Genomic DNA, 24,196 nt, shown 5'->3' with positions numbered 1-24,196 from the left:
TTGTCAGCTTTCTTGTAGCACCTTCAGCTACTGGAAGAAGGTTGTTATATGACCTCCTCAAAGCCTTCTTTTCTCCAGGATGAACAACCCCAGCTCTCTCAGCCTGTCCTCGTATGGAAGGTGCTCCAGCTCTCAGATCATCTTTGTAGCCCTCCTCTGGACCTGTTCCAACAGCTCCATATCCTTCTTATGTTGAGGATTCCAGAACTGGACACAGTGCTCCAGATGGAGTCTCACTAGAGAGGAACAGAGGGGCAGAATCACCTCCCTCGACCTGCCGTCCACGCTTCTTTTGCTGCACCCCAGGACACGGCTGCCCCTCTGGGCAGGACACGTTTGAGAAGAAGAACGCCCTAGAGAAGGAGGCCGCCCCCGCCCGCACACTCCGCCCCTCACGGGGCAGGCGGGGCCGTGTGGGGGGCGGGCAGGCGGCGGCGCCCATTTCTCAGCGGCGGGTGAGGTGGGGGTGTGCGTGGCGCCATGGTCGTGCTGCTGCTGGCGTTGCTGCTGGCGCTGCCCGCGGCGCCGCGGGCTGACACGCCGGCCAACTGCTCCTTCGCAGACCTGCTGGGAGCCTGGGAGCTCCGCGTCTGGCGGGCCGGCGGCCGCCACGGCAACTGCTCCCAGGCTGGTGAGACCGCGGGGCCGGGGGAGGGCGGACACGGAGCGTCCGGACCCGCGGGAGCAGAGAGAGGCCGAAAGCCGAAAAGCACCCGAGGCCCTGGTGATGGTGTAGAGACGGTTGGGGTTGTTCAGCCTAGAGAAGGCTCCGAGGAGATCTTATAGCGACCTTATCCAGCCTTGGGGAAGAGTGGCTAGAAAGCTGTGTGAAGAAGGGCCGGGGGGTGCTGGTTGACAACCGACTGAATATGAGCCAGCAGTGTGCCCAGGTGGCCAAGAAGGCCAATGGCATCTTGGCTTGTATCAGAAACGGCGTGACCAGCAGGTCCAGGGAGGTTATCCTCCCTCTGTACTCGGCACTGGTGAGACAGCACCTCGAATCCTGTGTTCAGTTCTGGGCCCCTCACCACAAGAAGGATGTTGAGGCTCTGGAGCGAGTCCAGAGAAGAGCAACAAAGCTGGTGAAGGGGCTGGAGAACAGGCCTTATGAGGAGTGGCTGAGAGAGCTGGGGTTGTTTAGCCTTGAGAAGAGGAGGCTGAGGGGAGACCTCATTGCTCTGTATAACTATCTGAAAGGAGGTTGTAGAGAGGAGGGTGCTGGCCTCTTCTCCCAAGTGACAGGGGACAGGACAAGAGGGAATGGCCTCAAGCTCCACCAGGGGAGGTTCAGACTGGATATCAAGAAAAAATTTTTCATGGAAAGGGTGATTGGGCACTGGAACAGGCTGCCCAGGGAGGTATTTAAAAGGCGGGTAGATGAGGTGCTCAGGGACATCTTTTAGTGGAAGATAGGAATGGCTGGATTTGATCCAATAAGTTTTTTCCAACTTGGTGTTTCTATGACCTTCCAGTACCTGAAAAGGCTGCAGGAAAGCTGGGGAGGGACTGTACAAAGGCTTGTAGTGATAGAACTAGGGGTAATGGCTTGAAGCTGGAGAGGGGCAGATTTAGAATAGATATTAGGAGGAATTTCTTTATGATGAGAGTGGTGACACACTGGCACAGGTTGCCCAGGGAAGTTGTGGCTGCCCCATCCCTGGAGGTGTTCAAGGACAGGTTGGATGGGACCTTGGGCAACCTGATCTAGTGGGATGTCCCTGCCCATGGCAGGCGGGTTGGAACTAGGTGATCTTTAAGGTCCATTCCAACCCAAAATATTCTATGATTCTAAGTAGTGACTGTTCCGAAAAGTAGAATATATATTTTTTAAGTAGAAGTAGAGTTAAGCTTTATCTGAGTAATTCTCTTCTTTGAAAGTTAGACTGAATGTCCCTCTGGTAGCATGTTTTCTTTAAAATGCTTTTTTTTTCAGACACAGCTCATTCTTTGAGGATGATCACATCTTGTGTTCAGTATTGCTGTGCTGAACAGATATCTCTTCCTCTGTAACCACCTCTGCTTTGAGTTTCTCCCTATCTTAAAGGCAAGGTCAAGCAGAGAGCTGGAGGCAGCTCCAAATTAGCAAGAGTTGTGACTGTTGCGAAGTTTTGTGATAACATTGAAACTAGACGTTGGAAAGTAATAGAATATGCATAAGATTTCTGGGACAATTTATAGATATGTGTGTAAGTGGCAAATACATTCTGTAGCCAGCTTTTGTCTCCCTGCACATGACTGATGGAGATTACTTTCTCCTGTTGCCCAGGCCTGATAAAAGATGCTTGCTTTCAAAAACTCCAAAGTGAGTCTTAAGAGTTTTCTTTGCTGGCATTCTTGGTATCAGCTTCAGTTTTAGGGCTGTTTTGCATGGTTTCGGTTGTATTTTGCTCATGCTGGTTCACTTCTTCCTTCCTCTCAGCTCACAGAACCCTTCCTTCTCAGCTCAGCCCTCCTGAAAGTGGCTGTTCCCAGCAGCACAGTAGGGTTCTGAGATCAGCTCCCGGTAGGCACCAGCTGCTAGGGCTTCCTGACTGGGGAGCCTGGCAGGTTCAGAAGAAAGAAATAACCCTTCCCGTGGGGGAATAATAGTAGTGATGTAGTATTTCATTGTTGTGTGTTGATATTATTTAAAAAAATGGAGGTGAGGTGGAAGGTGGGAGAGCCCTCAAGTGAAATGGCATGGAGTGGCTGATGGCTCATCCCAGATGTTTCAGGAGAAAGCTTGTTACTGCAAATGCCGTGTCTGTGTCCTGGGGAGCTGTATAGCAAGTTATGTTTAAATGAACTGAGGTATCACCATATCAGCTGGTGCTGCTGCTGTTGCTAATTAAATGTGCAGGTACTGTCAGGCAGTGCAAAAAATGAGCATGTAGACCCACTGACAGGTAAGTGAAGTCACTGAAGTGTGTTAGCTCACTGCCTTTTTGCAGAAGACTGTATTCAACAAGAGTACTGTAGCATCTTTCAGAGTGAAAGAAATGTTTCAATGTTCTTGGTACTTATAGTTCCTCTTCTGCACAACAAGCATGCAGTAACGTTTGTATTTTTTGCAGGGCCTGTGGAAAGAAAGGTGGTTGTGAATCTTCAGAAGTTGGATGTGGCTCAGGATAGTCTGGGCAACCATGGTTTCTTCACTTTGATTTACAATCAAGGCTTTGAAATTGTGATAAATGACTACAAGTGGTTTGCGTTTTTTAAGGTGAGTTAACTCGGTGTGTTCTGCATCACTGGCTGTTGCTATAATGGCCTATAGTTAGGTTTCTCTTTAGTCCCAAAGTGCTGCAGTGGGGCACTTGGAACACTTGGTTTTCTTTTGCTCTAAGGTTTGCATGGATTACCAGATACAGAACTTTCCTTAAAGTAGGGGAACAGTTATCAGTGGCAGGATAGGGAGCAGAGGGATGGGAGAAGTATTTATATTCTGTACTGGGTATTATCTGAGAAACCTGTTACAGATGCTGCTGTTTTCCCTTCTGGGTATGCTTAAAGCAGTTGAAGGCCTTCGCTAAGCTAACTCTCCCAATGGCCTGGAATTTTTTTTTCTGTTTTCTTCCTGACAATGTGGACAAAAATGAAAGAGCAAACATAATTGCTTTTGTCTTTCCTTAAAAATATTCTCAAATGCATGAAGACTTGAGAGAGACCATTTACGTCTCTTGCTGGAGGATTTATAGGCTCTTTACATTTTATTCCAGAATACTATTTTAACATAGGGACATTTTAACAAAAGGAAATTGTCCATTGCTTATAACGCTGCTCTAACTATCCCTGAAATTGGAATAATGCCGCTGTCTACAGTCCTTGTTAATGATCTCAGACTAAGCTGAAAACAGTGGTGGTAAGTAGAGACTAGACAGGAGAAGACGGAGTGTTCTGCTGCTGTCCTGATGAGTGGTGTTATGAATTGAGGGTGGCTTGAAGTAGTTTCTGTAGGATTACGTTGCTGCCTAGAAAACAGAAGATGTTTTGTGTATCAAGATTCCTCAGATGGTGAGTGGGGCCCTCAGCAGGAGAAGTAAATGTTATTTCTTGGTTGTTTCAGGAAGCATGATCTTCTGTGTGGCTTCAGATGAACTGATAGTAGACACCCAGGCTTTGTCAAAGCATAAAATCTCTGAACCTTGGCTAGTAGTAAGGAGGGTGAAGAAATTGCTTTTGCTTTAAATTGTCTTTCTTGGAGCCATTGTAGGTGGTTTATTTCACAGCAAGTCATTGTTTTCAGATGTTAACAAAGTCTCTTCCAGAAGAACCCTGACCTTGCTCGATAGCAAGGCTCTAACTTAGCTGCAACTTTTTCCATGCTGAAAGGGCAGTGTAGGTTGTTGTATGCAAGACTAATGGTGAAGTTATTTGTGTGATCTTTGTTGTGTGTTAACTGTAGTAGCCAAATAAGCACTGCACAGCCCTTGTTCATTGCCTACCCCCTTGCAGTGGGGTGGAAGGGAATTGGAAGGGCAGAAGTGCAGAAACTTGTGGACTGAAACAAAGACAACTTATTAGGTAAAGCAAAAGCTGGGTATACGAGCAAAGCAAAATAAGGAATTTGTTTGCTACTTTGTGAACAAATGTGTTTAGCGATTTCCAGGAAAGCAGAGCTTTGTCATGTATAACTGTTGCAGATACCATGATTTTCAATGTCCCACTTTTCTCGTTTTCCCAGCTCTTATTCCAGGGTATAATGATGAATGGTGTGGGATGGGATATCCCTTTGGTCAGGTGGGGTCAACTGTCCCTGCTGCATCCCCTCTCTTCTTGTGCATCTCCAGTCTGCTGGCTGGTGGGGTGGAGTGAGAATTAGACTGGGCTTCAGTGCTGTGTAAGTGCTGCTCAGCAACAGGTAGAATGTACTTGTGTTATTAATACTGTTTTCATCAGAAATCCAAAACATTGCACTATATTACCTATTATAAATAAAATTAATTTTGTCTGCCAGAACTTGTGTACTCTTGTAAAGTAGGAATTTTTGTGTATAAGTCAGGATCTTATAGGTGGGCAAAAGCAAAATGTGAGAGACAAATACCTGACTGACGTTGTCTCATCTGTATATGGTAATGACACTAAATTGCCATGATACGCACTCATCATAGGTTTGACAGGTGATACAGGAGAAACTACAGACACTGACAGGTACCTGAACTGGGCAGAATTACTCAAACTTCTCCGGCAGGGACATCTCTGCAAGCTTCCCTGCAGTGGGAGTGCCTATCTTCAAAAGTGGCAGGAATTGCTGCTGCCTGATGACAGTGGAGTACTGTATGTTGTAGTGTTGTCCAAGAAATTAGGATTGAGGTGTTGTCTTTGGCAGGTGGAATTCAGCAGTCGTTGCTGGTCTGGGTGGACTCATCTGAGGAGAAATATAGTTCGAGTAGTGGACTGGGAATCCTTAGGCTGATATTTTACACTGAAGTGCAGAGTTGCTTTACAATCCAGTATAGTGAGCATTTGAAACAAGTGTTTATTGAACTAGTTCTTGAATGTGAAGAACTAAATCATAGAAACAGTGAGTGGCCTGCTCTGCAATGTAAATGGAGCTGTGAGGCACCAACTTGAAGACAGCTGACAGTCACCAAAGGCTGAACTACTGCTGTCTACCTTTTAAAATATATCGCTGGAAGATGAGCACTAGGTCAAGCGACTGATAAGCACTGTTCTCATATAATTCTCTGTGCTTATGAAAATGTAAATGCTTTGATTTGCAAGATTGTTATTATGTAATGTACTCAAACAGTTTTACAGAATAATTTAGGCTGGAAAGAACTTTTGGAGGTTATCTGAACCAACTTGCTGCTCAAAACAATGTTAAGTCAAATATACTCATGGGTAGTAGTAGTAGTACATAGTAGTTTGCATTTCATGGTCATAAATGTCTTAGCCCTTTGTAGGCAAATGGATTAATTGCTAGTTTTGCAATTGGTTTTGGTATTGAGAAGTTGCTAGTTTGTTTGGCTCATTGTTCAGTAGTAGGGATTTCATCAGCAAGAAATGCTTAAATGAAAGGTTTCTTACCTTAAATATTAGAGAGGATTAGAGTCCAATTTGGTTATCTTCTCTGTAATTTCACTGCTGTAAAAGGAGACAGATTACCAATAAGGAAGTATGATGGCCAAGAAGTGTAAGGAAATACTACAGCATTTCGTAAATGCTTTTTTTGCTACAGGCAACTAGTTAACCTTGTTAGGCAACAACTTGCAATACTGTCTGTCAGCAAAACTGTTATTTCACAGTTGTCAGTGGGGACTTGGAGGGGAAGAAGTGGTTCATTACAGACTGCTTGACCTCATTACACACTTTTATATATATATGTTTATTTTTAGTACAGTGCATACTGGATTACATAGGAAACAGAAACACAAGATGTGTAGTCCTGGTATAAACTAAAAAAGGTTGTTATAAAATAAAAATTTGTGTAGTGTTGATAATAATCTAGAAGCTCTTAGAGTGAAATGGGGTAGACTAGAAGGCTAACTGGGGAGGGAGACTTGCTCCTTGTAAATGCAGAAAGAGGAAAGCATAAAAGCAATGTCTTAGAATATTGCTTAGTCTTAATTGCTGTTGAAAATGTGAAAAGTCAAAGTCCTTTTGGATTTCATGGAAAAGAAGCCATCCAGTGTTAACACTGTTATGGAGGTAGAGTTTGATTCTGAAATGACTTTTTGGTTCATGGTGCAGTTTGTGGTGGTGGTTTCCCAAAGAAAGATTTCATGCTGATGGTTTTCAGATGAGCAAAATCATTGAATCATAGAATAACCAGGTTGGAAGAGACCCACTGGATCATTGAGTCCAACCATTCCTATCAAATACTAAACCATGCCCCTTAGCACCTCATCCACCCATGCCTTAAACACCTCTAGGGAAGGTGAATCAACCACCTCCCTGGGTAGCCTGTTCCAGTGCCCAGTCACCCTTTCCATGAAAAATTTTTTCTTGATATCCAGTCTGAACCTCCCCTGGTGGAGCTTGAGGCCATTCCTCCTTGTCCTTGACCCTGTCACTTGGGAGAAGAGGCCATCACCCTCCTCTCCACAACCTCCTTTCAAGTAGTTGTAGAGAGCAATGAGGTCTCCCCTCAGCCTCCTCTTCTCCAGGCTAAACAACCCCAGCTCTCTCAGCCCTTCCTCATAAGGTCTGTTCTGCAGCCCCTTCACCAGCTTTGTTGCTCTTCTCTGGACTCACTCCAGAGCCTCAACATCCTTCTTGTGGTGAGGGGCCCAGAAATGAACACAGAATTCAAGGAGCGGTCTCACCAGTGCCGAGTACAGAGGGAGAATAACCTCCCTGGACCTGCTGGTCACACCATTTCTGATACAAGCCAAGATGCCATTGGCCTTCTTGGCCACCTGGGCACACTGCTGGCTCATGTTCAGTTGGCTGTCAACCAACACCCCCAGGTCCCTCTCCTCCAGGCGGCTTTCTAGACAGATTTCTCCTAGTCTGTAGCACTGCATAGGGTTGTTGTGCCCCAAGTGCAGGACCCGGCACTTGGCCTTGTTAAACCTCATGTCACTGGCCTCAGCCCAGCGGTCCAGCCTGTTCAGATCCCTTTGCAGAGCCTCCCTACCCTCCAGCAGATCCACGCTTCTACCCAGCTTAGTGTCGTCTGCAAACTTGCTAAGGGTGCACTCGATGCCTTCATCCAGGTCATTGATAAAGACATTGAACAGGGCTGGACCCAGCACTGAGCCCTGGGGAACCCCACTTGTCACTGGCCTCCAGCTGGATTTCACACCATTTCCCACCACTCTCTGGGCCCGGCCAGCCAACCAGGTTTCCACCCAGGAGAGTGTGTGCCTGTCCAGGCCAGAGGCTGACAGTTTCCCAAGCAGAATGCTGTGAGAAACTGTGTCAAAGACTTTTCAAAATACTGGGTTTTTTACTTCAGTTATTATGACATATTAACTAGGCAGAAAACAAAACTCCGAAGCAGGTCTTCAAAGTAGTTCTGCCTTTCAGAAAATTCATACAGGTTTTGGACCAGCCATAACACAGGAAGCCTTGTACATCTCCTTCCAAGGCTGTGGATTTGGGATTGTTAGGAAAGTTCCTTGCTTAAGGGCGGCTTATAAGTCTCTAGTTCCATTTGTTGCACTAGGCGTAAATTACGCGGCTAAAACTCCATGATGGTGACAGAGCAGGTAAAGCATCTGGGTTTACCTACTGTGATTATTTAATCCTTTCCTTGTATTCTGTCGTTGGATAGAGAGAATGGAATTGCTAGGCTAAGTGAACAGCAGTGTTTGAGCCAATGCAGTGCTTCATACATTCCAGACATAGAAGTGCTACTGGTGCTAATTGAATGGCAGGATGTTTTTGTTTAATGTTAAGAAATGAAGCTATTTATTACTAACAAGAATACTATGGACTTGTCTAAATGGTGGCTTTATCAGAGCTACTGTAGCACAGGATGTAGACACAGCCTGTTTGATGGTGTATGTTTCAGTGAGTTTTTAATAGCCTTGTTTTAATATGTGCTGCTGAAACATCCCTGTACTTAATTTTGATGTAAAGTTAGCATCCTGACTCTTGGCAGAAGCTTGAGCATGTGCATGATACAAGGGTTCTGTAGGGCTATGCAAGATAACAGGCTCTGAAGATCACAGAGGATGACAAAAGAAATAAGAACAGCATATCATAAAGAGCTAGAGTGAGGCTGAAAGGAAAGTTGAGGGTAACTTTTTTCAATTATTTGTACTTTTGTAGTAATTATTTAATATTAAGATTGCCACTTTGAAAGGAGACAGTCTTGTAAGATTATCATTTAAGCTAAGTGGTACTACTTATGACTATTGAGATGTCATCTAGCAAAAAACGGAAGTCTGGCATTTTTCATATTAAGACATTATCAAAACATTCAGGAAAAAGAAAGAAGTAGATTATAGAATATTCCACTACTGAAGTTACTAATCTTATCCAGACTGACTTGGTGACATATTTGTCATATCTTTTCGTCTCTTCCCCAGTGTCTCCAGATTTGGTTAAAACTAAAGACTTCTGTTCCAAAATAACCAGCCCAGACAAGTGACAATAGTTAATGTTTAAATTTCAGAATGCTAAATAAAAAAATTCAAATGCAATTTATTCCATGTTGCTGAAATAAAGAATTGCTAATGCTAAGTTAGTCATCCTACAAAACAATTGTAAGTTAACTTCTAACTTAGTTGGGCTCACTTAAATGGCAGTGTGCAACTGCTCCTTCCCTAAGGTGTAAATCTAAGTTTCAGGATGTTCCCTAGAAGAAAGAAAAGGTATCTGTAATTGATAGAACATTGCGTTTTACATGAGGTAGCAAGATGCAGTGGTTTATTCTGATATATTCTGGGTTTTTTGTACAGTAAGGCATCTGCGAGTCTGCAGTATTCTCCTATTTAAGAATGTGCTTCCCATATTAGAATGTATAGGCACACTTATTAATTTGATGACAAATGGGTGGTAAGTCTTTCCATTGGGCTTAACGTGTAGGGTAATCCTACTACCTGGAACTTGCGTTGACTTGTTGCCTGAACATTGCTTAAATTGAGAACAATAGAGGTAAAAGAGGATAGGATGGCAGCCTGTGTATGTAGCGCTGCTGAATCCCTGTTAAAATGCTGTGTCCAGTAAGATGCCCATCCTTTCTCACTTTCTTGTTAAAATTTTAAATTTAGAAAGCTTTAAACAATTACTTTTTTTACCAGGACTAGAATTGAATGTGTAGTTAGATTGTCATGACCAACACAGGAAAGACTTCACTGAAAGTGTTCCATACTGAAAAGCTTACCTTGGTTTAAGTATCTAATAGCAAGCCTTTGGAGTTTCTTGCCTAAACTCTGGCATTAGACAAAGTCACATGAGTTGCCAGACTTGAGAAAAATATGCATTTGAAAAAGAATTAAAGCTTAATGTTTTCAAACCTCAGAATTTGAACTATGAATATCGTTTGCCTTTCTACAGGAGTTACTTCAGGTGGGTTAGATCACTGGGTGGAGTTTACTTAATGCTGCAGATGTCAGCATTGGCTGATGAAATTGTCACGTGTCATGGCTGCCATGGTCTTTTATTAACTTAAAAATGGAAGATGTCTTGGTCTGCAGAGGAAATGCATGTAGCAGTTACCCTGTGGTTGCTGGTGGTCACAGCTCTGAGACTGTTGTCATCAAGACGGTAACATTAAATCAAGACGGTAACATTAAATTTCCAGAGGGCAGACTTTGATCTCTTCAGCAGGCTGGTTGGTGAAGTCTCATGGGAGACAGTACTCAAGGGCAAGGGAGCCCAGGAGGGCTGAGAGCTCTTCAAAAGGGTGGTCCTAGCAGCTCAGGAGAAAGCCATCCCCGTGGTCCGGAAAAAAAGCCGGCAGGGGAGAAAGCCAGCTTGGTTGAATAGAGAGATTTTGAGGGATATCAAGAAGAAGAGAAATGTTTATGGGCTCTGGAAGAAGGGACAGGCCTCTTGGGTGGACTACAGGAGGGAAGTGAGATTGTGTAGGGAAAAAATCAGAAGGGCTAAGGCTCAGCTAGAAATTGGATTGGCCAAGTCAGTGAAAGATAACAAAAAATCTTTCTACAAATATATAAATAATAAAAGGCGGACTAGGGAGACCATACAGTCCCTATTGGACACAGAAGGAACAACAGTGACAGGGGATGAGGAAAAGGCTGAGGTACTTAATGCCTTCTTTGCCTCAGTCTTTAGTCGTAAGGAGGGTCGTTCCATCTGTGTACAAACCCAGGAGCTAGAGGAGCATAATGAGGCTCCCGTGATCCAAGAGGAGGTGGTCAGAGCCTTGCTAGCCCGACTGGACACCCACAAGTCTATGGGGCCGGACAGGATTCACCCTAGGGTACTGAAGGAGCTGGCGGATGTGCTGGCCAAACCCCTTTCCATCATCTTCCAACAGTCCTGGAAGACTGGGGAAGTCCCACTGGACTGGAGGCTGGCTGATGTTGTGCCGATCTACAAAAAGGGCCGCAGGGAGGATCCAGGAAACTACAGGCCTGTCAGTCTGACCTCAGTGCCAGGGAAAGTCATGGAGCAGGTGATCTTGAGTGCTATCATGAAGCACATGCAAGAGAACCGGGTGATCAGGCCCAGTCAACATGGGTTCACAAAAGGCAGGTCTTGCCAGACTAACCTGATCGCCTTCTATGACAAAGTGACCCGGCTACTGGATGAGGGAAAGGCTGTGGATGTGGTCTTCCTGGACTTCAGCAAAACCTTTGACACAGTTTCTCACAGCGTTCTGCTTGAGAAACTGTCAGCCTCTGGCCTGGACAGGCGCACACTCTCCTGGGTGGAAAACTGGTTGGATGGCCGGGCCCAGAGAGTGGTGGGAAATGGTGTGAAATCCAGCTGGAGGCCAGTGACAAGTGGGGTTCCCCAGGGCTCAGTGCTGGGTCCAGCCCTGTTCAATGTCTTCATCAATGATCTGGATGAAGGCATCGAGTGCACCCTGAGCAAGTTTGCGGACGACACTAAGCTGGGTGGAAGTGTGGATCTGCTGGAGGGTAGGGAGGCTCTGCAAAGGGATCTGAACAGGCTGGACCGCTGGGCAGAGTCCAATGGCATGAGGTTTAACAAGGCCAAATGCCAGGTCCTGCACTTGGGGCACAACAACCCTATGCAGTGCTACAGACTAGGAGAAGTCTGTCTAGAAAGCTGCCTGGAGGAGAGGGACCTGGGGGTGTTGGTTGACAGCCGACTGAATATGAGCCAGCAGTGTGCCCAGGTGGCCAAGAAGGCCAATGGCATCTTGGCTTGTATCAGAAACGGTGTGACCAGCAGGTCCAGGGAGGTTATCCTCCCTCTGTACTCGGCACTGGTGAGACCGCTCCTCGAATCCTGTGTTCAGTTCTGGGCCCCTCACCATAAGAAGGATGTTGAGGCTCTGGAGAGAGTCCAGAGAAGAGCAATGAAGCTGGTGAAGGGGCTGGAGAACAGGCCTTATGAGGAGTGGCTGAGAGAGCTGGGGTTGTTTAGCCTGGAGAAGAGGAGGCTGAGGGGTGACCTCATTGCTCTCTACAACTACCTGAAAGGACGTTGTGGGGAGGAGGGAGCTGTCTTCTTCTCCCAAGTGACAGGGGACAGGACGAGAGGGAATGGCCTCAAGCTCTGCCAGGGGAGGTTTAGGCTAGACGTTAGGAAAAATTTCTTTACAGAAAGGGTAATTGGGCACTGGCACAGGCTGCCCAGGGAGGTGGTTGAGTCACCTTCCCTGGAGGTGTTTAAGGCACGGGTGGACGAGGTGCTGAGGGATATTGTTTAGTGTTTGATAGGAATGGTTGGACTCGATGATCCGGTGGGTCTCTTCCAACCTGGTTATTCTGTGATTCTGTGATCAATGCAGGATGCTGTTCTTGGGCTCCACGCACACGCTGGGTGCTGTGCTGGCAGCTTCAGTTGAGTCTGGCATTGCAATTCGCTTCCACCACCAGAGTCAGCAGATGTTCATGCAGTGGTTCCACGCTGCGCTGGTGCAGCTGAAGTTAGTCATGGCCATGTGACTGTTTGGGCAGCACGCTCGTAGAAGGTATTCTGAAGCTGGAATGATCAGGTGCGAGATCTAATCTATCAGAGACCTCTGGTCACAATAAGAAATGCTGCATGTGATTTTAACAATGAAGAATTGGGTTTTTTCAGTGCACTTTCTTGTAGTAAGCGATGGGTGTCAATGTAATGGTACTGATGACTGTTGTACTTATTTTAGTTCCCGTAACATACGGCCCATTGGCAGTTAACTAGGTTGTAGAAATTAAGCCCAGGCGTTGGGGTTTTTAAATTTTTTCTCAGCCACTTCCTTACATCAGTGGCTCTCAATTGTAAGTCATAGGGGAGGAAAAATCAGATTGGGACCTTATGGGTATATTTCCATTTCCTAGCTGAAAATAGCTCTTGGAGTTCAGATTGTCTTTATCAAAATGTCATTAATAGACTGTAGCCTTAAAGTCTCCATGACCCCTTTTCAAAGCCAATTCAGCAGTAGTATATTATTGCCAGGCTACCAAAAAAAAAAAAAAAGATACCTGCAGAGGACTTGAATTGCTTCGTTTTAGGTTTCTACAGAGACTTTCTGAAACTTCTCTTGTCTATCTTGAAGCATTGCCACTGTCTATTGCCTCATGACATCGCTTGTTTTGTTGGTATGTTTTAACTGAAAGAACAGCATAAGAGAATTGCTAAGTTTACTTCTTCCCCCCCCCCCCCCCCCCAACCCAAAAGAGGTTGCACAAATGGTCTGAATACTATTCTGGTTATCTACATCTTAAAAAAAAAAAAAAACAAAAAAAAATGGGGGGGGCAAGAAATTTCATCTCAAAAAAAAGAGGGATTTCTAAGGAAAACCAAACCAAAATCAAACAAAAAAACACAAGGCAGATTGTCATTTTAATTTGCTAGTTAGCAGATAACTCTTCACTTTTTTTTTTCTGTGACAGTCATTCCCAAATCTGTTCCACTTGTTATGATTCAATATAATTTTCCATGCTAGGTGGGACTTCCTTTCCCTTGAGTATGCTTCAGGCACTCAAATTGAATGCCTGTTCTTAACAGAATGATTGTGCTTGGTCTTGGTTTAATCTGTTGGAGCTTCTAGGTAGACAAGACAGATATGCATTGATTTACACTACCATGTAGAGCCAAGTAAGCACTCAGTAACGTATTGATGTGAAGTCAGTAACTTGGTGGTGTCTGGACTTCTTGCAATGCTGTTTGGAAAAGGGTATTTCTCAAAGGCCATCTCTGGACCTTGCTCTTACTATAGATCCAAGTCCGTATCATGCAATCTTGCACTGTAAGATAGGCTTGAATAGAACAAGGTAACAGCTCAGCCTTCTCTTGCCCCATCCTGCTTTGGTCAGTAAACTTGCTTCCTTTGCTAGACAGTCAAGGATGTAGATGCCTCTGCAGCCCACGCAATTTCTCATTGTTCTAAAATAGCCAGAAGATTTACCTTTAATTTTATCCTGCTGACTGAGCGACTTAATTATTTCAGTGTTCTCCTTCAGGTTCCCCACAGAGCCTTGACATAGTCACAGACCTACCAAGTAGTTAATTTACTTCATTTCAGTTCTGAGGTATTTCCATCACTGTCAGCCATCACCTTCTTCAGTTAAGAGGCTAAGCAAGCATTTTGTTGAAACATAGCTACAAAATCCCTGTACCATTGTACATGTACAACTTGAATGGGACAGGATGTAGTAACGTATTCTTGGACTAGGAAAGTTGGACTCTGTTTAAGTGATTTGTGTGGTTAGAAAATTAAAGTTAAAGCTTTTGTTGCATGTGGTTCTCAGGTTGCTGTGTAGCTTAATACAAAACAGACTAGTTTTGAAATGAGTGAAGAGTTTTTTGTTCCCCCCAACCTGGGACATTCTTCTATCAAAGAATCCAGGAAACTCAGGCAGCTGGGCAGTGTTAGCACTAATTGTTGTAAGAAGACACAATAGATTAATGTATTAACCCCTTTTCAGTGATAAAATGAAGACTTGTGTGATTGAATAAGAAAGTATTAGGACTTGGGACTTAAGGGTTTAGTAACAGTCCCTTCACTGCCAACTTCAAATGAGTTGCTGTCAGTGGATCGTCATTTCTTAGTCTCATTTTTATAGTTTAGGTGAATTGTTTCTTGACAGTACTCTATCACAGCTCGAACTTAAAGCAGTTGCAGGAAGTCTCAATTTTGATGCAGACTTCTAAACCAGAAATGCTGTAGTACAGCTCTCCCTGAGAGGTTACTGGGTGAGGAACTTGCCATCCTCCTCCTTGCATTCTCAGATGCAAAAGTCCACGGTTAGTTTGACTAATCATATATTAGGTGCAAAAAATCGACAGGGCTTTGAAGAGAGGGCTAAGTACTAAGTTCTTTTAAGTTTTTCCTAGAAAGAACTTGTTGAACCCAAACAATTAGCACCTATTAGTTGATACTGATACTAATGTGTGCTTTGCTGCTTAAAGTGCAAGTCGTAACCCCTTTGTCTTCCTCTAGTGATTTCATAAAGATCACTTTTTCATCTGCTTAACCTTCTTTTGATGCTGCTTTATTTTGAAATCAAACATGATGCTCATTGATCTGAAATGCACGTTTGGCTACTTCCACTGAAACACAAGCAAAAAGCAGCTGGGTGGGTGGGGACTTCTGCTGTGTTAACAAATGCTGCTACTCAACGCAAGCATAACCTCTTTGCATTACAGTACAAAAAGGAAGGCCAGAATGTGACCAGCTACTGTAATGAGACTCTACCAGGATGGGTACATGATGTACTTGGCCGCAATTGGGCTTGTTTTGTTGGACAGAAGATTTCTTCATCTCTCTCAGATATTCACATAAATGAGCTACCTCTCCAGAAGCCCAGGGGAAGGTAAGCAACAGATAAGTAGCCTTTTACTGGAATAAAATATTCATTAGTTGTGCTTCAGCTAAAGTTGTGGCTTCAGCTAAAGTTGTATGGACCAGTTCTGTGGTTGAGGGCAAAGTTAATGCTAGTAATAATGTTAGGAATAAACCTGAATGCACATAGACAGAGGACACTTTCACACATTTTCTCTTCAGCCTGTGGTGAAGTCCGATTACAAAACTGGCATGTCTAAAGGTGATTGTAGCTTTATAATTAGTGTCTCAAATTTCAGAAATATGCCTTGATCCAGCAATTGCGTATTTCTTTATCAGTACCTACTAGAGAATTCTTCTGGAGTTAAAGGCTTTTCCAGATTCAGTTTAGAAAACATCTTTACTTTTCAATCACTAACTTTCTAACTGCTTATTTTTTGGTTGCTTTTGCTTGCAGACTTTCAAGTAGACATTATGTGCACAACTTTGACTTTGTAAATGCTATCAATGCTCGGCAGAAGTCTTGGAGAGCAACAAGATACAAGGAATATGAGAACTTTGCACTGGAAGAACTGGCTAGAAGAGCTGGGGGTCTCTATTCCAGAGTTTCAAGGTACTATGGCCGCCTGTTTTGTCATGAAACCCACTGCTGCAAAGAATCTGCTTCTATTTGCCTTGGCTCTTCCTAGCTGTGTTTTGGTTTGTATTTAAGATGTTTAATCAAGTTCAAGGCCTTCCAGCTCATTTCATGCAGTGACAACATGTTTCTTTATTTGAACGATTATTCTGAGCATCTGTAGCCTCAAGTAGTTGGCAGATAGTCATTTGTCCTTTAATCTTGCCCAGTAACTTGTTGCTGAGTTCATATGTGCAGGGAAGAAGTGGAGATAGTCTTGATTGTCACCTTACTCTCCTGCCTATCCATCAGCTGCTTGTGGTAGTCATGAGTTTCTGCTTGACTGTCTTGCTGGTTCTAGTAGTTCAGAATTGCCGTTAAAAGGCAGTGAACCACATTCTGCTATTAAACATGAATAACAACGATTTTCTGAGTGGATTCCCTGGCTAGTTTGATAATTTTCCATGCTTGCAGCCAGAGTTCTCTAGCAGGAGTAGAGCATCGCTGTGAAGAAGCACGCAGTAGCCCCAAGACTGCCTTCAGGGACTTGCAGGTGACATGGCAGAAAGTGGTAATGGGGATGGATACATGATCCTCTACATTAATTTGAAAACTGAGAGTTCTTTGATCTGAATATTCCCTTCTTTACAGCTGTTTTTAACTTTTTTTTTTCCCCCCCACTCTGACACTACTGTGGGTAGGAATGCTAGTTAAATTTCCAGACTGTGGCAATTGTATGTTTGTACAATGTGGTCCTGCTATACTAGCAAAGTTCAAATTTGCATGGGAGTATCATGCAAGTTATCAAGGTTTCATCCTTAAAAAGAAACCTCCTTGCAGATGCTCTTAAATACAGTAATCTATTTGGAAGCTCATTGCACCATGTAGTGCATGACAGGTCCTCTCATGCTTTCACAGAATCACAGAATAACCAGGTTGGAAGAGACCCACCGGATCATCGAGTCCAACCATTCCTATCAAACACTAAACCATATCCCTCAGCACCTCATCCACCCGTGCCTTAAACACCTCCAGGGAAGGTGACTCAACCACCTCCCTGGGCAGCCTGTTCCAGTGCCCAATAACCCTTTCTGTAAAGAAATTTTTCCTAACGTCCAGCCTAAACCTCCCCTGGCGGAGCTTGAGGCCATTCCCTCTTGTCCTGTCCCCTGTCACTTGGGAGAAGAGGCCAGCACCCTCCTCTCTACAACCTCCTTTCAGGTAGTTGTAGAGAGCAATGAGGTCTCCCCTCAGCCTCCTCTTCTCCAGGCTAAACAACCCCAGCTCTCTCAGCCGCTCCTCATAAGGCCTGTTCTCCAGCCCTTTCACCAGCTTTGTTGCTCTTCTCTGGACTCTCTCCAGAGCCTCAACATCCTTCTTATGGTGAGGGGCCCAGAACTGAACACAGGATTCGAGGAGCGGTCTCACCAGTGCCGAGTACAGAGGGAGGATAACCTCCCTGGACCTGCTGGTCACACCGTTTCTGATACAAGCCAAGATGCCATTGGCCTTCTTGGCCACCTGGGCACACTGCTGCCTCATATTCAGTCGGTTGTCAACCGACACACCCAGGTCCCTCTCCTCCAGGCAGCTTTCTAGACAGACTTCTCCTAGTCTGTAGCACTGCATAGGGTTGTTGTGCCCCAAGTGCAGGACCTGGCATTTGGCCTTGTTAAACCTCATGCCATTGGACTCTGCCCAGCGGTCCAGCCTGTTCAGATCCCTTTGCAGAGCACCTTTCAGATCCCTTTCAGAACAGACTCTAGTTTCTGGTGTCTGTGAATGGCACTTCATGTATGACTTCTGGATCAAGGATCAAGTTATGTGAAAGCTGAATGCAGGGAGCTCTTGGCTTGCTGATCTATGAGCATTTCTTGGCTGCAAGTGGTAGATGAGTCCAAACAACATTCCGTAATAGTTCAATAGTTACTGTAAAAGCTTGCTTCAGGGAAGTCTCTTGGGCAAGTGAGGCTGCAGTTATTGACGTGTTAATGTAAGCCATGTCTGTGTGTAAAATTAAACAGTCTGTAGTTGCTATTGGTACATGTTGCCAAGGCGAGGTGCCTCCTGCAGTCAGATACTGTACGTGCCTTATGATGGCAAAAATGTAAAATAGCTGTTGCAGAGCTGCATTGCTACAGTCACTGAGAGTTACTTCAATGCTTCAGATTGGTTCGGAAGTATTTGACCTCACTAGCTTGTGGCTAGTTTGTAGTATGGTTCCCTCAGGGAGGGATTTGAGTAGGTCTTGTGTCCTGCTGAAACTAATTTCTTGATATTGACACCCACTTGGCTTAGATGGAGACTGTTTGAAATTGCTTAGCGTGAACCAAGTGCAACTAGAAGCCAGAGATGACAACTGATCATTACATGGTTATTTCCTTGCCTGCAGTGTGCATTGTTTCTCAGAAGCACTTTCTCCTCTTTAGACCAAAGCCTGCACCTTTAACTCCTGAGTTACTCAAAAAAGTTTCAAGCTTGCCAGAATCCTGGGACTGGAGAAATGTGAACGGTGTCAATTATGTCAGCCCTGTTCGGAATCAAGGTAAAAAAATAATCAGAACTTGTGAATGAAAGGCTCTAGAGCTCCTTTGATGTAGTTTTATAATTAGCTATTAACAACATTTTGTCTAGTGTCTTGGCAGTTGGCAGACTGCACCTTCACTTTGAATAACCTGCAGAAACTGGGTGGAGTCCTGACTGACAAATGTGGCAAAATAGGTTGTGGTTCTGGTTTATCCAAACAGCAGCGTTTCTTGCTGGCGTGAAAACCAATTACCACAGTGCCCTGCATAAAGGCAGCTGTCAGATTTTGTCCAGACCATCTCAGTTACGGTTTTCTAACCACTGACAGAACCAATGTACATTTCTTTCCTTATTTCCTGCTGATGGCAAATTATCATGCCACTTTAATGAATGAATCCTTAAGAATTTTTTTATACCGCATCCAAATCTTCACCGCAGTAACTTCAGGAATTAAATGGCTAGCTGCAAGAGGTAGTATCGGTCACTATGAAAAGTGTAGACACTGATAAATACAGAAAACATAGGGAGGTATTTAGCTCAAAATAGACTTAAAAGGATACTATTCTAGTAGATGTTTATTCTATCAGGAATGCTTTTTTAGCAGTGTGGTGTGAGATACTTGAATTAGATGGTTACGTATTGGAGTTGAGTGAACTCAGTTAATGTGTCCCCTCTCTGATCCACCGTTTCCAAATAAATTTATATCTGCTGGTAGCTATCTGGGTGTAGCTTTGGGTGGATGGGAACATAACATTAGTGGGGAGGGGATCACTTAAATAACTGTGGCTTAGTTCTTCTGCCAAAGTCTGCCAGTTGGACTCCTGGTAGCAGAAGGATCATGGGTAGGTTTGTGGGAGTTCTAGCTCACAAGCTGACACATGGCATCACTGGAAGATGGCAAAAGGAAAGGATATGTTTCTAAGCAGTTGTGAGTTCTGTACTTTCTCATGCTGTGAACTGTGAATATCACAAGAGCTCTTTTACCTTCCAAGCAGTGGAAAACTTGGTCCTAAACTTACTGTTTTTGCATTGCTGTTTCAGAGTTTTTCTAAATGAGAACTTGTTTCTTTCTTCCAATAATAAAGCTGCCTACACGTTTCCTGTAATGTGAGAATCCATGCTGAGTATGTCAAGTTTCTGTGGAATATACATTCTGTTCTGTAAAATAAAAATTTTAGCTTTTAGGGTTTTTTTTAAAAAAAAAAAAAAAACAAACCAAAACCTCCAAAACATGGCAGTGTGCAAAATAGTGCAGACTTAATTTGTAAGTCTTGCTTATGGTAGCTTGTATGATTTTCTGAGGCACTGGATATCAGAGCTTCATTAAAGTAATGGTATTGGAAAGTCTTAGCTGTATATCATTAAGATTATTAAGTGACTAATTAGTAAATATCTTGGGGGAGAAGGCTGCAAGCAGTAAGATGTCAGTTTTCTGGCACATGCGGAGAGAATTGTATGAATTACAAGATCATGGCTTCCCAGATCTCTCATTCTTGAAGAGTCACTGCTTGTTACCTAAGGAGTAAAACGTACAGCATCTGAAATGCTTAAGAATTAAAAGGGAAACATGCATTCTCTGTAGAATACCTTGAGACATGGCAAGCTTCATGCCACTGCAGTTCTCTTGGACTAAAATATTTGATGCCAGTGTGTTAGCATCCCTGTTAATATTTTCTATAGCCAAAAAGTAGAAGTGAGTTGTAAGATTGGCTATAACTGCATCTTTAAGCCAAGAAATCTTGTCTTTTAAGACAGTCCTGGCATTGCTTGTTATCAACTTTACTTGGGGGGAAGAGGGGAACCTACAGACTTCACTAGCATTAGAATGAAATTCCATTTTTTTGCTTACCTCTTTGTGAGCTTTTTCTGCAGATCAAAATAAATGAAGAGCTTGGTCAGCTGGTTCTTCACTAGGTGTGCTGTATCCTCCTTGCTCCTCACCATGTAACAGCCTTTTGCAGTGGAGTAGTGGAATGTGGTGTGGCTGAAGTTTTAACTCTGGAAGAGAATTTGTCTCAGAGAAGCAACCACTCTTGCAGCTGTTTTGGCTCTCTGCTTATAGACTGTGGTTATCCCATGGGCCTAACAAATACCACTATGGTCACAGGAAAGAAATTTAGCTACCACCCCAACAGAGGTCAGACTGAAGTGGTTGCATTAATTTTATTATTTTACATTTTTGCATACAAAATGCAAAAGCGTTCTGCAGCATAGCCCATCTCAAATGCTATAACTGTACAATGACTGGGAGGCACCTTTCACTACTTCAGTTTGTCCTGCTGGATGAAGGGCATTCGTGTTCAGGCTGATTTTGCCCTGTCTCTTTAGAGTTCTATCTGAGTTAAGATGCAATTTCATGTAGTTTTGCTTTTGTAATGAATGGCTTTGCTTTTATACACCTACATGGTTCAGGAGAAAGTATTTTGTTTTGTTCCTCAAGCCTCCATCCTTTTCATAGCTCTGCAATATTTCACTTCCCTACTGTCAGGAAACAAAAGGAAATTGGGCACCTTGGTGACAATCAGTAGATAAAATAGGACCCCATCTAAGTAATTTTCCTTCCCTGCGATGCTTGTCATTCCACTTCCAAAGGTTTTTTAGTGTGTTACAGGAAGCTCTTGGGGAGTGAAGAGGCCTAAGACTAGAAGCAGTTATCAATCTTGATGCAAAAGTAAGAAGACTTAACTCTGCAAGAAACAGAAGGGAATTTAAGGTCCCTCTGAAAAGCCAGTGTACCAGTTACGTGCACTTGGGAAGTTAGGGGAGCTAGGATAAATCCACTGTATCGAACCTGCCTTTATATGACTGCACTGTCAAAAGTCAGTTATTTTAGAGACAGCTCTAGAGGTTGAATATTTTTTCAACTGGAAATTACAGCATTAAATGCATGGATAGGTTGAAATAATCTAAAACAGTATTGTCAGCATTCACTTAAAGTAGTTTGTTGTGCTTTAGCATATGTGCTCCATAAAGGGTCATAGTCTGAGGTGGTCGGTTGTGAGCCTTCTGTGTCCTGCTAGTCTGGTCCCTGTAGGTTTGTTCTGAAGTAATATCGTAGCTCTTAAATGATATACTAAAAAACAATGAAGAACAATATATTGCCTATTTTGAACAAGCTCAGCGTTTCTTCAAAAGTTGCTGGAACTATTTTTTTATTACATACTTAAAAGCTCAATGTGTATTTAAAGGTTTTGCACTATCAGTGTTGAAATTCTAACTGCTGGTAGGTTTTGTCTCTCTCCAGTGGACTCCAAATAGTTGCACCTTGAATGCAGGTGACTTGCCTTATTTATTTTGCTGACTTGTTTATTTCTTGTTCCTTTTTCTTCAGGCGCATGTGGCAGCTGTTATGCATTTTCCTCCATGGGCATGCTGGAGGCAAGAATACGTATCCTCACAAACAACACGCAGAAACCAATCTTCAGTCCTCAGCAGGTAGTGTCTTGCAGCCAGTATTCTCAGGGTAAGTACACTGGTGTATACAAAGATAACTTTTAGTAATGATAATGGTGCAGAAGGAGACTGTAATATTTAAAAACGTCCATGCCTTCCCCATCAACCATGATTTAATTTCTTCATAATGTATCTGGCAGGCTATACTTTATAATACTTCCCTTCTTCAAAGATTGTGGAAAATATTCCAGAGTTGGCAGCCCAACTTACTGTAAGGATGTGACTGAACTAGGAGTAGATGACCTCATGTTCAGGATCTTACTGGATTTTGGGTACATATTCCTGGGAGCTGGGGAGTATCTAAAGACTATGGCTAAAAGTATAGCTAAATAGCAGTGCATATCTAGAAAGACTGGAGCCACATATCCACTCAAAAGCATATTCAGAGGGAGGAGGAGCTTATGGGGAGGGAGGGGATGAGTAAAAGCAATGACTAAAGCTTTCCAAAGGATGGTACCCATGGTAGGACAGGTGGCTTTACTGCACGTAATTAACTGTTTTTCGTGATAGGGAGTGTTAGAAGCAATTGGCTGAGTAGGTGTTTCATGCATTAGTGTTTCCAGTATAGCTCCCTCAGATGTGAGTGTTTTCTTGTGTTCTGAAAAGCTAGCTATAGCTACCTAGAATATTAGGATTATCTAGGTCTCTGTGGTTTGTGTTCAGTACTGTACCTAAAAATACTTCAAAAGATTCAAGTGGGAAAGTCTCCCACCTTGAATAACTTCCCAAAAGAATAAGTAGATTTTTTTTTTTTTGTTTAGGTTGTGATGGTGGTTTCCCATACCTCATTGCTGGAAAGTATGTCCAAGACTTTGGTGTGGTGGAAGAGGACTGCTTTCCTTACACAGCCCAAGATTCTCCATGCCTTTTCAAGCGCAGCTGTTACCATTACTACACTTCTGAGTACCACTATGTTGGTGGCTTCTATGGAGGCTGCAATGAAGCCCTGATGAAACTCGAGCTTGTTACACATGGGCCAATGGCTGTCGCTTTTGAGGTTTATAGTGATTTCATGCTCTATAAAGAGGGGATCTATCATCACACTGGGCTGCAGGATGACTTCAATCCTTTTGAATTGACTAATCATGCTGTCTTGCTGGTGGGCTATGGTACAGACCCCAAAAGTGGTGAGAAGTTCTGGATTGTGAAGAACAGCTGGGGCACCTCATGGGGAGAAGACGGTTACTTCAGAATCCGCCGTGGCACTGATGAATGTGCGATTGAAAGCATTGCAGTGGCTGCAACTCCTATTCCAAAATTATAAATGCAGAAGTCTTCATCCATCCAGTGCCTTATTCCCAGCCATAAGAACATACTGGTTGTTAGAAATAGCAGTTAAAATCTGTTTCCTAGCTTGAGCAGGGGAGCTTTAATGAAATGTTCCAGAATAGAGCAAACATGTGAAAGGATGAATACTGTTAGCTCTGTTCTGTGCACCAAAGGCTTCTCTCAAGTCTGCTAGTTGGTCATCTAGAATGCACTGGTTCTTTTGGTAACCACGGTGATACTTGTTCATTGCTGGGCATACATCTTCAGTCACCACTTGCATTTATTTCTGTGGACAATCTTGAACCTTGGGTCTTGCAGGGAAGCATCTGAAAGGACTATCTCTAACTACTCTGAAAGGACACTGTAGTGCCTTGCTTCTCATAAATCGAGAAGTCACTGAAGTTTAGAACATAAGGGTGTAGTTGGAAGGGAAAGGGCAACTACACTGATTAAAGGGAAATTTTGTGGCTTTGTGTCCTGTAAAAACTGCCTGTCAAACCCCTATGACAAAAATCAGTTCTACGTTTTAGGCTATTGCTAAATGTTCCAGTTCTGGATTTTATTGTTCTTTGCAACTGATCATTTTGAAGCTCAATAAAAATTACCTCACTCCTATAGGAGTTTGTACTTGTGGAAGTAGTTAGGTCTTTATTTCAGTGACCTGTCTTTTAAGTTTTGAACTTTCTGTCAAGATCTTTTTATTTCAGCAGATTCTAAATTGTCAGGGAACGGGAGATAAGAGGGGATAGAAATTGGGAATCATACAGCTGAGGCCAAGATTCTCAAATAAGCATCAAGCAAGGTTGTCCAGGAGTCTAGTAGTCCTTGCTATGGATATGGGACAATTCATTGAGTAAATTGTCTGATTCCCCAGTAATTCTACTTATGTCCTCTTTGTTAATTTTGTTGCTCTATTCCTTTCAAATATACTAGATCAGACTTCTTTCTAGATGACACTCAGCTGCAGTAGAGTATTTGGTTAATGCAGCACTGGGCTTTGCTGTTCTTAGTATGAGTAAACAGTAGTGGCTTAG

General features: G+C 43.4%; 1 protein-coding gene across 1 annotated transcript; it reads left to right on the top strand.

The window, feature by feature from the left end:
- Positions 1-459: 459 nt before the first annotated feature.
- On the top strand, positions 460-23,794 carry CTSC (cathepsin C). The gene is made up of 7 exons (XM_069883355.1): positions 460-631; positions 3,054-3,199; positions 15,163-15,329; positions 15,756-15,911; positions 18,344-18,459; positions 21,772-21,903; positions 22,655-23,794. Exons 1-7 carry the CDS (start codon positions 481-483, stop codon positions 23,155-23,157), a joined length of 1,371 nt encoding a protein of 456 aa, XP_069739456.1. The 5' UTR covers positions 460-480; the 3' UTR covers positions 23,158-23,794.
- The last annotated feature ends 402 nt before the right edge of the window (positions 23,795-24,196 follow it).

Source organism: Phaenicophaeus curvirostris, chromosome 1, assembly GCF_032191515.1.
Source record: "Phaenicophaeus curvirostris isolate KB17595 chromosome 1, BPBGC_Pcur_1.0, whole genome shotgun sequence".
NCBI classification, from domain to species: Eukaryota; Metazoa; Chordata; class Aves; order Cuculiformes; family Cuculidae; genus Phaenicophaeus; species Phaenicophaeus curvirostris.
This window is presented reverse-complemented; position numbering and strand designations above follow the sequence as displayed.